Source organism: Schistocerca gregaria, chromosome 1 (assembly GCF_023897955.1).
Source record: "Schistocerca gregaria isolate iqSchGreg1 chromosome 1, iqSchGreg1.2, whole genome shotgun sequence".
NCBI classification, from domain to species: Eukaryota; Metazoa; Arthropoda; class Insecta; order Orthoptera; family Acrididae; genus Schistocerca; species Schistocerca gregaria.
In genome coordinates this window covers 1,052,905,286-1,052,918,694 of record NC_064920.1, presented here as the reverse complement: position 1 = coordinate 1,052,918,694, position 13,409 = coordinate 1,052,905,286, and the positions used below count along the sequence as shown (strand labels likewise).

The following is a 13,409-nucleotide window of genomic DNA, read 5'->3' as shown; positions in this document are numbered from 1 at the left end:
AGTGCGAGAATTAATGAGAGTTACTGCAGAGCCAGTGTGCACTTGCATCCGGATGTCTTTATCCAGAACACAAACAGTAAGAAACAACTTATTTGTTTAAGAAAGCACGCAGTGATCATCCATGTCCGATGCCTCGTCCTCGTCGACAGGAACTTTATGGGACTGACACACAGAAGCAATGTGGCCTTTTTTCCTACATGAATTACACGTGGCCCAACGTTTTGGACACGTGGCCCTGTCATGCCGTATGAAACAACGTGGACAAGAAGGAAGTGCGGAACGAACCCGCTTCTGTGGTTGTTGGTTTCGCTGCGAGCGTTGCGGCCCAACGCAACGTTGTTTACACGAGTGAACTGCCGCCACATCTTCATTCTCCTGTGAAACAGGAAAATTGTCCGTGTTGAAAGTTGACTGTACAGCGCCTACATCACACCACGCATCTATTTGCACGCCAGCAGCGTGAGACACTTCAAAGGATTGAGCGATGCTTAGAACTTCTGACAACGACGGGTTTGGCACATTGCCCAACTTCTTTATCAGGAGCAAGCTGTAGAATAGCATCCCTAACCATTGAATCAGCATAAGACTCGTGATGAGTGTCCGTGACAAACTGACATTTCCTACTCAGACCGTGTAGATCCGCCGCCGCAGCCCGGTAAGATTGATGGGGCTGTTTACGACACCGGCAGAACGTCACGCAGGTGGCAACGATGTGGGTGTTTTTTCGGTAATAGTTAGACAATAAGTCACACATTTCTTGGAAGGACAGAGAGGCAGGTTCCTGCAGAGGGGCTAACTGAGATAGCAGCTGATAGATCCGTGGGGAAATCCAAGATAGAAATAACAACTTACACATAGGAGCGTCAATAACGCTGAAAGCCAAGAAGTGTTGCCGCAAACGCTTCTCATAATCCTCCCAGTCTTCAGCGGCCTTGTTGTAAGGAGGGAATTGAGACGGAGAAGAGGAAGACAGACAATGAGTAAGCGATGTCGACAACGCCTGAATCGCAGCCGTCAGCTGTGTTTGTTGTGCCTTAATAGCAGCCGTCAGCTGTGTTTGTTGTTCAATGAGCACTTGCATAAGCTGTTCCATGTCTGCCCCATCACAAACACACAAATCCACAACGCAGTGAAAATATCCCATCCTCGTCGCCAAAAAGTGTTATAACATTTAATCACCAATAATTGTGTGGATATTCAAACACTATCATTTAGAAACAATAGCTGGTTACATGATAACAACTCAGTATCTCGTATTCGACTGCCGTGCCGTGACACGTGGCCGGCGCCGTTCGTAGCTAGGTGGCGCTCCTGCGCTCAGCCGAGTTGCAGAGCACCTCTATCGCCGTTTGCGCGTACTGTCATGGTGGCACTGTTAAATGTTGTGGCACTGTCACAACAATTTTCATCATATGTATTTCACATAAATTGGTGAATACATATGGTGCACTTGTATGCCAGTTTCCTTTTCTTGGACTGAGGAAACTTCATACACGTTGTCCTCTTTTATGTTTTATCACATGGTATGCCTCCAACATGTCATCATAAGATAAATTCTCTAGTGTTTGAGATTTGGTAGGCCTTTGTCCCAAAATTTGGAGACATTGGGAGTAGCATGACTAGTTGCATGTACTCCAAAATGACTCAGATGCATTTGATTTATGGCACAGCCATTTGCAATTGACGAGAAGTTGTGTGATTGTATCACACAAAATACCCCAATAGAAAGGTGCCCTTCCACTCATTTTTGCCACCCTGTTTTGCTGATTATGCGGAACTGGTTCATTCAATGTGCACAAGATGGATGCTAGTCACCAACAAACAACATGGAATGTTGCGGTGGAAGAAAATGTTCTAAAAAATCTGCAGCATACATTGTCAAGTACATGATGTGTACCCCGCGCCATTGATACACCCCAACCCTCCATCTGGCATGTTGTACGTGATGGAGGACTGCATCCATTTCATTTCCAACGCACCCAGGCATTGCAACAGGGGGAGTACAACAAATGCATGGGATTTGCGTGGCGTTTTCTGCAGGAATTTACTGCAGACTGAAGCTTCACAGGGAGTGTCCTCTTCACTGATGACACTGCTTTCTCACTTGCAGGTGTGATGAATGTTTGCAGCCTGCATATGTACGTGGATGTGAGTCCACATACTAGACGTATGGATGCCTCACAATACGAATTTATCCTTGACGTGTGGGCTAGCATTGTCGGAAATTGGTTAATTGGGTTGTACCTTCTCTTTGACCGATTTGATGTTTGCATGTTTCTTGCAATTCCGGTGATGGGTTCTGCCAGACATGCTGAACAGTGTTCACTTCCCTATTTGTTGCCACAATTATTTCAGGCTGATGAAGCCCCCATGCATTTTAGCAGATGGGTGAGGACATATATATAGGCAACCTTTGCCAGCCACTGGATTAGTTGCAGTCGGCTGGTTGCATCACCGCCATGATACCCGATCTGTCCCTAATCAATGTTTTCCCAAGGAGTTATCTGAAGGGCCTTGTATATGAAGCAGCAAGGATTGTTGTGGCAGTAAGATGTCTTCAAGGTACACCAGATATCTTTGAGATGGTGCGCCATTAATAGCAGTGTCGACATCAGGCATCTCTCGGTGTATCTGGGCAAAACTTTGAGCATCTCCTGTAGTGGGTGTCAATTTATAGCATATGACTAAATAACTGGAGTGCCATTTAGCAGACCTGATGGCAGTCTCTGTCAACAAAGATAATAAGTCAGTCATCAACTGCACAAGAAAATCTTTATTTGGTTCACATTACGAGTTTCGACAGTTTAAACTGTCATCTACACAAGTGAAATAGACTCAAATCATTGGTAAACCATATAGCAGTTGTAGAGTGAAATTTTCACTCTACAGCAGAGTGTGTGCTGATATGAAACTTCCTGGCAGATTAAAACTGTGTGCCGGATCGAGACTCAGAGGTCCCGAGTTCAAGTCTCGGTCCGGCACACAGTTTTAATCTGCCAAGAAGTTTCATACAGCAATTGTGTTAAAAACAAATGCACAAAGTTTCAGCAGCAGAAGTAAAACAGGTTCATTAAAATAAATGTAAAATAGTTAAGCTTAAAAGCTACAACATAACTTTGTGACTGGGCCAATTAAAACAGAGTGACATTTCTAAAAATATATAATATGCACGATGAGTGGTAAACAGTTAACTGTCAATTTTCACATTGTACATAGTACATGTTAGAGAAGTCAACCACCAGACTGACGACATGTAGAGCATTGAACATGCCTATATACAAAGTGGGAGCTCTGGTGTATGCACACCTTGTCATAAATTCTGCAGCAGGTAAAGAGCAAGTATGCATTAATCCTTATAAAACCACTTAAAATGATTAACAGAAGACAGTAAACCATGGACCAAGTGTTAAATAAGTAGACATCTGAAAATCACATCATTACTATGCAAAGGTATAAACAAAGGAAGGTAAGCTGTTCAAATTTTATCATCATTTTATAGTAGCGCCATGGGCCACTAGAACAGCAGTGATACATTTAGTTCCTGCAGATGAGGCTGGCCGCTTTACACATGTTAGCAAGAAAGACAAGCGAGTGAGCTACAATCGAGCTTCGATAGTAAGAAGTGGATGCTGCCGAGTTGAAGGTGTGCGAGGGGCCCCAGTGCATGTTTACAAGTTGACTTTTTGTATGGAAACGTGCCTGTAATGTATCTAGATGCTAAACCAAACTTGGTATTTGGGAAATAATAAACCTTGGTAGACATTTAAAAAGTCAGCATGTGACAGTTACACATTAAAAATAAGTATTAGTTCATGGTTACACCGAGAAGACATTGTCTAGAATGTAAAAAATCAATGGTACAGATCACACTGAAAGACAGATTATTTTTTGATTGTATAACTTCTCTGTTAAATGATTTACTTTGATCTACATCATGTCCAGCTCTTGTTTTATCTGACTACTCAATTGATGCTGACTTGCTCACAGGTTTTAAAGTAATTTTATTATATCTTTTCTGTCCAATATGTACTAACGCATTTATATAACATAGATTTTTTACAATCTGACGATGTCTCCTCTGTATAACCATGAACTACTACTTATTTTTAATGTGTAACTGTCACTTTCTGACTTTTAAATGCCAACCAAGGTTTTTAGTTTGCAAGCACCAAGTTTTACTTAGCACCTAGACATACTACAGGAATGTTTCCACACAGTAAAGCTGCTTGTAATCACTTGCTGGGACCCCTCGCACTTACTCAACTTGGTGTTGTCCAATTCCTGCTATCGAAGCTGGACTGCAGCTCACTCACTTGTGTTTACTGCTAATGTGCATCCAGCGGCTGGCCTCATCTCCAAGATATTAAACAGTGCAATGTATTACTGCTGTTCCAGTAGCTGATGTTGCCACCATAAAATGATGATAAAATTTGAACAGTTTACCTTCCCTTTTTTCCTCCCTTCACGTAGTAGTGATGTTATTTGTATATGTCTGTCTGCTTAACACTTGGCCCATGGTTTACTGTCTTCTGTTAATCATTTTCATTGATTTCATAAGATTAATGCGTATTTGCACTTTACCTGTTGCAGAATCAGTTTGTATGTACGCTAGATCTCCCACTTTGTACATAGGTGTGTTCAGTGCCCTTCATGTCATTAGTTTGGTGGCTGACTTTTCTTGCATGTGCTATGTACAATATGAAATTTGAAAGTTAACTGTTTGCCACTCATCACACATGTCATACATTTTCAGAGATGGTACTCTGTTTTATTGACCCTGTAGGAAAGGTATGTTGTGGCTCTTAAGCTTAACTACTTTACATCTGTTTAAAAAAATCTGTTTCATATTTCCTGTTCAATCTTTGTACATTTGCTTTTAACACACTTGCTTTATGTATTATTTTTTGTGACTCCCTTGTAGGACACTAGTGCCTGATTGTTATTTTTCTGTTGGCCTACAATGACTTGAGCCTGTTTCACTTCTGAAGATGACAGTTTAAACTTAAGAAACTGGTAAAGTGAACCAAATAAAGGTTTTCTTGTGCAGCTTACACATGACTTATTATCTTCGTTGAAGTATTCTGCAACTGCTGAACTGCAGCTATGAACAAAATTATACAGTCTCTTAATAGGGGAAAGGCCAAATTACCTATCAAATTTTATGTAAGTGTTGCTGGAGCTAAAAAGTATTCTGAATTATATAAAAATGCCAATGTCATTACTGTTTTCAAGAAGAGATATTTGGCACAAGCTTTAGGCGTACCAGTTTACCTTGGTAAGTGTCAGTATCAGACAGTACTTGTCTCCTGTCAGTCCAAGTTGTAACAACATTCAGAATCTACAAAGGATGATGACAGCTCAATATCATTAAGTATAACTGCTTATGGATTGATATATTGTGCACAAGATGTCCTATAGCCCCCATCCCTCTATTGAACTATTAGATATGAGAACAAAAGAAGTTTTTTTTTTTTTTAATGTTATGTGGTGAAACTGATGATTGATTGGAAGAGGGAATAATGATGTCCCAGATGTACACATTAAACTTGATGAATATTCTATCTTGTCAGGAAAACTTCAAAAACAACATAAATAAATATTATGATTTTTCTTTTCTCAATAGGCGGAGCAGACATGTCCACCAGTATGCAAATGTGATGCTGCAAGGACTATGTTCATCGGAAGAGAACCATCATTCAGTGTGATGGCTGATTGCTCCAATAGCAATTTAACTAGCCTACCTCCAAACTTACCACAGAATACATATTATCTGAATGTTTCTAACAACAATGTAAGTAACAGGTAACATTGTTCTTATTAAGGTTGTATGGTTTACATTAGACTGTTTTTGCTACAAGTTTATTTTATTGAATAATCAAATACTCTTTCTTGACTTACATTGGTTATTGTAGTTATGCTGAAGTATTTTTACCTGTGGTAATATTATTGTTTATTGTGTTTTCTTTCAAACTAATATATCTTTTTCGTAATCCTTATTACTATTCCATTACTGTCACAGTAGATGTGTTTTGGGTTACAGATGCCTATTACATTATAGCCTTCTTTACTGGTGAGTTGGTGCCAGGTTCTATAAAAAGCCATTCACTGCCCTTTCAAAGTTTCTCTACTGTTCCATTCGTTGCGCTTAAATGAACTTACATTGTTTACATTTCTTTTTTTTGCTCATTTATTGGTGGAAATACAGATCTTCCCCATTGGATAATGGACTAGAGCCATTTGTAAGGAACGTACAAACTTATGAATGCAAGTTAAGTAGAGGCTATTTTTTGTGATTAAGACAGGCTTATATTCATGTGCTTCTCTCTTTTAGTAGCTTCTATATCTCCTATTCTCCTCTTTTTACAGCCCCCCCCCCCCCCCCCCGCCTCTTTCTCCAAAAGTATAATTACTACACCATATTGTCCACTGACACTAACAAATTCACTGCACAGTCAGCTAGCTACCAGTCAGTTTTCCCCATCTCACTAACAATTTGAACAACTCTACCACATACATTGACGGGGTGTGACTACCTCTGATCCTGCTGTGAGATAACAGATATAATACTTCAACACATATCCTCACCTCCAAAATGACATCTTGATGCTCATTACATCCACTCAGTATTCTGCTCAAGCGCAATGTCACTTCTACTCCCAGGAGCGCATCTTGTAGTTCATTTACCTGCGGTTAAACCAAGAGCAAGGCGTGACCTATACACTCACCCACTCACCACCTCCTGTTGCAGGCTAGTGACCTGTTCAAAGGCCACTGCGAAATCTTTGCAATCTTGACCCGTCAGTACATAGTGTACACAACACTACTTTTAAGCCTTGTGATTTTTTTGTTGTTGTTGTGAAATGCTACTTTTAGCTCTTGTGATTTCAACTGTTCAATTTTATGTAACTTGTTTTTGTACTGAGAGGTTTTTTGTTATGTATTTGGTAATAACATTATATTTCCATGAAATGGTGGAATTCCATTTTTCTCATAATAGCAAATTTTGATGATAAATACTGTCACCTGTTTTGGAAATATTAATATTAACTTCAGCAACTTAAGTTTCCTGTTTTACAATTTATCTCTGACATTTTATGTTGAAGATATTGCATATGTACTGACAGTTTTCCTTGTATAGCATTTTCTTCTGCCTTAATTCTGTACTCTTTAAGTCATGAGTTTGTAATATATTTTAATGATTGGTACATACTGTTGTAGAAGATTATGTGTATGGTTCTAATGTAATTGTGCTGACCAGGCTATATTGGTTGGAAATACATGTTATCTTTCATCTGCATCTAGATGATTAATTTGCAGTTTGCAATTAACTGCCTGGCAGAGGGCGTACATTGTTTTTCTCTATTGCAGATTACATCTTTAGCTGCACTGAGCACTGATCCTACTTATGAAGGAATACGTGAACTTGATGCAGATAACAATTTCATAACATCAATAAGTGAACTGGAAGGAACAAAATTCATCAGCAATTTTCATGTACTTAGCCTGCAGAATAACAGAATAGCATCAGTAAGTGAATATGTATCTCTGCGTGCAAATGCATTCTTTTGATGTATAATGGATCTGTGTGGCACATCGTATCATATGAGAGAACATACACTCCTGGAAATTGAAATAAGAACGCCGTGAACGCATTCTCCCAGGAAGGGGAAACTTTATTGATACATTCCTAGGGTCAGATACATCACATGATTACACTGACAGAACCACAGGCACATAGACACAGGAAACAGAGCATGCACAATGTCGGCACTAGTACAGTGTATATCCACCTTTCGCAGCAATGCAGGCTGCTATTCTCCCATGGAGACGATCGTAGAGATGCTGGATGTAATCCTGTGGAACGGCTTGCCAAGCCATTTCCACCTGGCGACTCAGTTGGACCAGCGTTCGTGCTGGACGTGCAACCACGTGAGACGATGCTTCATCCAGTCCCAAACATGCTCAATGGGGGACAGATCCGGAGATCTTGCTGGCCAGGGTAGTTGACTTACACCTTATAGAGCATGTTTGGTGGCACGGGATACATGCGGACGTGCATTGTCCTGTTGGAACAGCAAGTTCCCTTGCCGGTCTAGGAATGGTAGAACGATGGGTTCGATGACGGTTTGGATGTACTGTGCACTATTCAGTGTCCCCTCGACGATCACCAGAGGTGTACGGCCAGTATAGGAGATCGCTCCCCACACCATGATGCCAGGTGTTGGCCCTGTGTGCCTCAGTCGTATGCAGTCCTGATTGTGGAGCTCACCTGCACGGCGCCAAACACGCATACGACCATCATTGGTACGAAGGCAGAAGCGACTCACATCGCTGTAGACGACACGTCTCCATTCGTCCCTCCATTCACGCCTGTCGCGACACCACTGGTGGCGGGCAGCACGATGTTGGGGCGTGAGCGGAAGACGGCCTAACGGTGTACGGGACCGTAGCCCAGCTTCATGGAGACGGTTGCGAATGGTCCTCGCCGATACCCCAGGAGCAACAGTGTCCCTAATTTGCTGTGAAGTGGCGGTGCGGTCCCCTACGGAACTGAGTAGGATTCCAACGGTCTTGGCGTGCATCCGTGCGTCGCTGCGGTCCAGTCCCAGGTCGACGGGCACGTGCACCTTCCGCCGACCACTGACGACAACATCGATGTACTGTGGAGACCTCACGCCCCACGTGTTGAGCAATTCGGCGGTACGTCCACCCGGCCTCCCGCATGCCCACTATACGCCCTCGCTCAAAGTCCGTCAAATGCACATAAGGTTCACGTCCACGCTGTCGCGGCATGCTACTAGTGTTAAAGACTGCGATGGAGCTCCGTATGCCACGGCAAACTGGCTGACACTGACGGCGGCGGTGCACAAATGCTGCGCAGCTGGCGCCATTCGACGGCCAACACCGCTGTTCCTGGTGTGTCCGCTGTGCCATGCGTGTGATCATTGCTTGTACAGCCCTCTCGCAGTGTGTGGAGCAAGTATGGTGGGTCTGACACACCGGTGTCAATGTGTTCTTTTTTCCATTTCCAGGAGTGTATTTGAAAAATCTGTAGTCACATAATTCTTAACATGCTTGTGAAGGCCAATGGTATCTCTTATTATACCTCCTTATCCACTTGCTCTTAGACATGTGAAAGCCTTATCACGTAATATGTCCGATGAACATTGTTTAGTTCCAGCCACCTCATCCCAACCACTGCGAAACTAATATAATCAAAGTATTCAACAGACTTTCAGAGGATATTTAATCTGTCCACTGGTTTGTACATTGGTTCTGACATTTTTCTTATTGTGTGACCCATTTTCAGTAGCAGTTCAAAGATATGGTAACTTTTTCTCAAGCTGAAAGTTGTGTATATAAAATGTTCAGTGATGAATAATTTATATTCTGTGCTGTGTAGACTGACTCAGAGCATCAATTTGACACTGAGTTCATGAAAATTTTATATTTTATTGGTACATGTCAGGTCTGTTGGAGTTAAATGCTGCACTGTAAAAAAGTTCCATAAAATTTGACGACCAGTTAAATCAGTTTATGTCCACATGAATATGTTATGTCTAACAAAATTTTGCGCCAGATGAAGATACAAACCAGAACAACTGGGTCATATGAGCATGCCTCTAGGCTTGACATAAACTACCATTGTCAAGATTGTTTCCACTTACAGATTCTGAACAGTACTACGGTATCAGAAGTTCTTCCACAGTGTACATGGGAACAATATCATGAGGGAGAGAGGAGGGGATGGCGAAGTCAGTAGAATACCATGGTTTGTTCTACCACAAGGAATCTGTGTCAGTTGTTATGCAGTGCAAAGAAATATATATTAGTTGATACTCAGTAAATACATACTCCTTGTGGAGGCTAGATCAGGGTCCTCCACTGACTCCATTCTTCCAGTGGTGGCATTTCCACATATTGCATGGGTAGGGTTCTCATTCATACAGATTTTTCCAGATCTGTCTCAATTTTTAACAAAATTCAACAGAATGTCCGCAAATCCTCTTTTGAATCAGTGGAATGTCCTGGATTTTCATAGTATGTAGCATGTCTTTTTGTGTTTCTAAACTAATTACCTGTCTTTAAACATCAATTTTGAAGTTCTGAAATCTTTGGCATCATGCTTTGTTTGTGTCCTTGCATGGTGGCAAGGACACAGGAATTAAACAGTGGTTCCCAGTGACATCTGCAAGGGTTTATTGCACAAGCATAACAAGAAGAAGACGGATGGTATTAAAATATAGAAAGCTCTTCCAGATGTGGTCTGGATCCAGCTTGGTGCTGTGGCAAGGATACAGCTGGTGCTTGGTGATGCCCAACAGGGTGCAGCAGGTGCTCGGTGATTGACAGAGTGGCAAGAGGATTGTTGTCAACAGGCATTGGCAGCAGCAGGGATATGATGCTTGACCAGGAGGTCCCCTGGGATGCAATGCTGCCAATGGAGTGATGATTTTGGCCGGCGTTAGTGACTGAGGGAATATGTGGCATGACCAGTGGTGATGGCAAAGGACAGGGTAATACAGACAGGCTGACAAGACAGATGGTTAGATTCTGACTGTTGGGCCGCAAGTGGCCAGTGTAATTGCCCAGAATTGGAGAACTGTCTGTCTGCTGGTGGTCTCCAGCAAGGGTGATGTTGCCGTGCAGTGATGGCACTGTCAGCAGGGATGGATGGCACCTAGCATGCGGCACTCAACCAGCAGGGCCCCGTGATGAGCGAATGATGACATTGGTAGGCATCAGTGGCTGATGGGAGTAACGGCGTGATCACTGGTGGCCCCATAGGACACTACGATACTGATGTATGGGTAAGACAGATGATTAGGCTCTGACTGGTGGGCCGCAAGAGGCCAATATAAATGCCCAGAGTGGGAGAACTGTCTGCCTGCTGGTGGCCTTGGTGTTGCCCGTAAAGGCAGGTGGACTGATAGGTGCATAATTGCGTGACTGTGATCAGAGTGCCACTATGAATGATGCATGCACAGATGCGCGTAGCCACATGATCCTGGATGAAGTTAATAGTTTTGTGATCACTGCACCATTATTAAAGTGCACATGCAGCATAGCAGTAAACTGGTGCCTTGGATAATGAAACGCCTGTGGCACAGTCCCTAGGCAACCAGCAGGATGTGGGGAAAATGTTGGTGATTGTAGGGTCCCAGTTAGGGCCTGGCTACATTAATATTCAACCTCAGTGTGTTGTTCTATTGTGTCATAGTTTAATGTTTCAAGTGCTTTCAGCAGTGAGTTTGACTGACTTTATCTTAACGTTACATGTGTTTATAACGGAAAAACACAAGTGGAAACTAAACAGAACATGCAGCAAGAATTCCTGTTTGTTAAAGGGCACAGTACAGTTTGTGTTTGTTTGTGGTGCGAAATTTACCATTGGATACAGAGGACGCCAACATAGTAACTCATATGAAATCAACAGAGATAAAGCTGTGCTTCAGGTAAACTCTTAAAGATCAAAACTGGATAACTGCTTATTACTGAAGGTAGGTTCAGATATGGATTAGCAATTTGTAGTGCAAGAATGCACACTTGTGCACCAAAAAGTTATTCACAACAAGAATTTCAAGTCCTTGAACTGCACCACTGACATAATTAAATCAGTGTTGAAGAAGTTCTTGTGGTCATACATGAAAACCAAATCACCTTTCATGAACATGATATCACCCTTTGCTATGGAACAAATGATGGATTTGAAAGAAACATAGTCTATGTCAGTGGTGATAGATTCTCCCTGCCACATGGGTATGAAGCTGGTTCCTTCAGGTTTACAAGCCAGATATCTTAATGTGAGTGTTGGAGTTGGTGACCTTTGGTGTTAAGTGCAGGGTTTTTGTGTTTGTGTGCTTTATTTGTATTGTAAAATTTCATTCTTAAGAAAAAGTTTGTAACACTGCAATCTGGCAAAAGAAAAGGGAAGATGCAAAAAAATCAGAGTTTTAAATTGGAAGAAGAGAGTGAAAATAATGTAGTACTTGTGGGATGCCCTCATATAGTGCAGAATACTGTCCAAATTGGCACAGACAGCTTACTCATTGATATACGGCTCATAATTGGTAAAACCTGTCCATCCATATTTACTCTGTATGAGTTGAAAAACGAAAATCAGCCTGTGAGTTTGCTGAAGTGGAGTATAAGAAAGATTTAGGTCGTAGTAAAAGTAGGTGGTTATCTCCACTATCAGCTGTTGAAAGAGTAACTACATATCTCTTCCAAGCATTAAAATCCTATTTCCTGACCCAGCGAGGTGGCGCAGTGGTTAGCACACTGGACTCGCATTCGGGAGGACGATGGTTCAGTCACGTCTCCGGCCATCCTTATTTAGGTTTTCCGTGATTTCCCTAAATCGCTTCAGGCAAATGCTGAGATGGTTTCTTTGAAAGGGCACGGCCGATTTCCTTCCCCATCCTTCCGTCACCCGAGCTTGCGCCCCGTCTCTAATGACCTCATTGTTGACGGGACGTTAAACACTAATTTCCTCCTCCTCCTATTTCCTGACCCTTGACAAGTGTCCAATCACACTGAACAATTTTTTTCAAAAATCCTTTCTCCTTCATCATCTTTCAGTTCTTTTCAAGTCGATTAATCAATTCCTTGAACAATATTGTGTTCACTGAAAGTAATTGTAACTGTAACTGAAGTTGCAGGCAAAATAATTTTGTTATACCAGAATTAGGAGCCAGAAACTTTGAAATATATTTGACAGCAGTTAAACATGTTGGAAAGTGAGGGCAAGTGACACTTGGTCAGTTTAATAGTATCACCACAGCTTTTATGATGTCTGCTCTATGGATATACCGGTGAATGATGTGAACCATTTTTGGAACCTTTTCAGCCAATGAAGTGGCCCACCCCAAGAAAAATCATCAGCTGGATTAGTGTTCAAAAATATATAGTTTAATAAAATGTGGTGTCATGAACTTCACTGAGATGACAGAAAACTGTTTGTCAAGTGCTGTTTAGTAAGTAAATATCATGAAGGTAATCTGCCAGATTGGAATATAAAATCAAATATTAATGTTAGTGAAAAAGGCAGGAAATTTGTACTCATTTTCACAAGAATGAGTTTGTCTAAAACTTATTAGAAGTTTGGTTAAATTTTCACTAGCTATTCCAGTTCTTCAATTGAAAAAGCATTTTCTCTAATTAAGCTTTGTGAACAAATGGAGGTAAAAATGATTAAAATTATAAACAGTAAAAGCTCCGACAGTGATAATAGCCACAATTGTTAGCCTCCCTTGTATGGGCTTATGCAATTTGATACTTAATGAAAATAAACTTCTAGAGCAAATACACAGACTAAACAGTACTACACAAGCGACAGTAACAATGTGCCTGTGCCATCATCTTCCATATAATATGTGTGAAATTATTGTTTATATTTACATCCAAAT

General features: G+C 41.5%; 1 protein-coding gene across 1 annotated transcript in view; it reads left to right on the top strand.

The window, feature by feature from the left end:
* The window catches only part of LOC126280974 (protein halfway), a 95,866-nt gene that overhangs the window by 47,483 nt on the left and 34,974 nt on the right, over positions 1 to 13,409 (top strand). The window contains exons 5-6 of the mRNA XM_049979807.1: positions 5,624 to 5,791; positions 7,369 to 7,527. Coding sequence (XP_049835764.1) covers positions 5,624 to 5,791; positions 7,369 to 7,527 — 327 coding nt within the window. The remainder of the gene's footprint in view (positions 1 to 5,623; positions 5,792 to 7,368; positions 7,528 to 13,409) is intronic.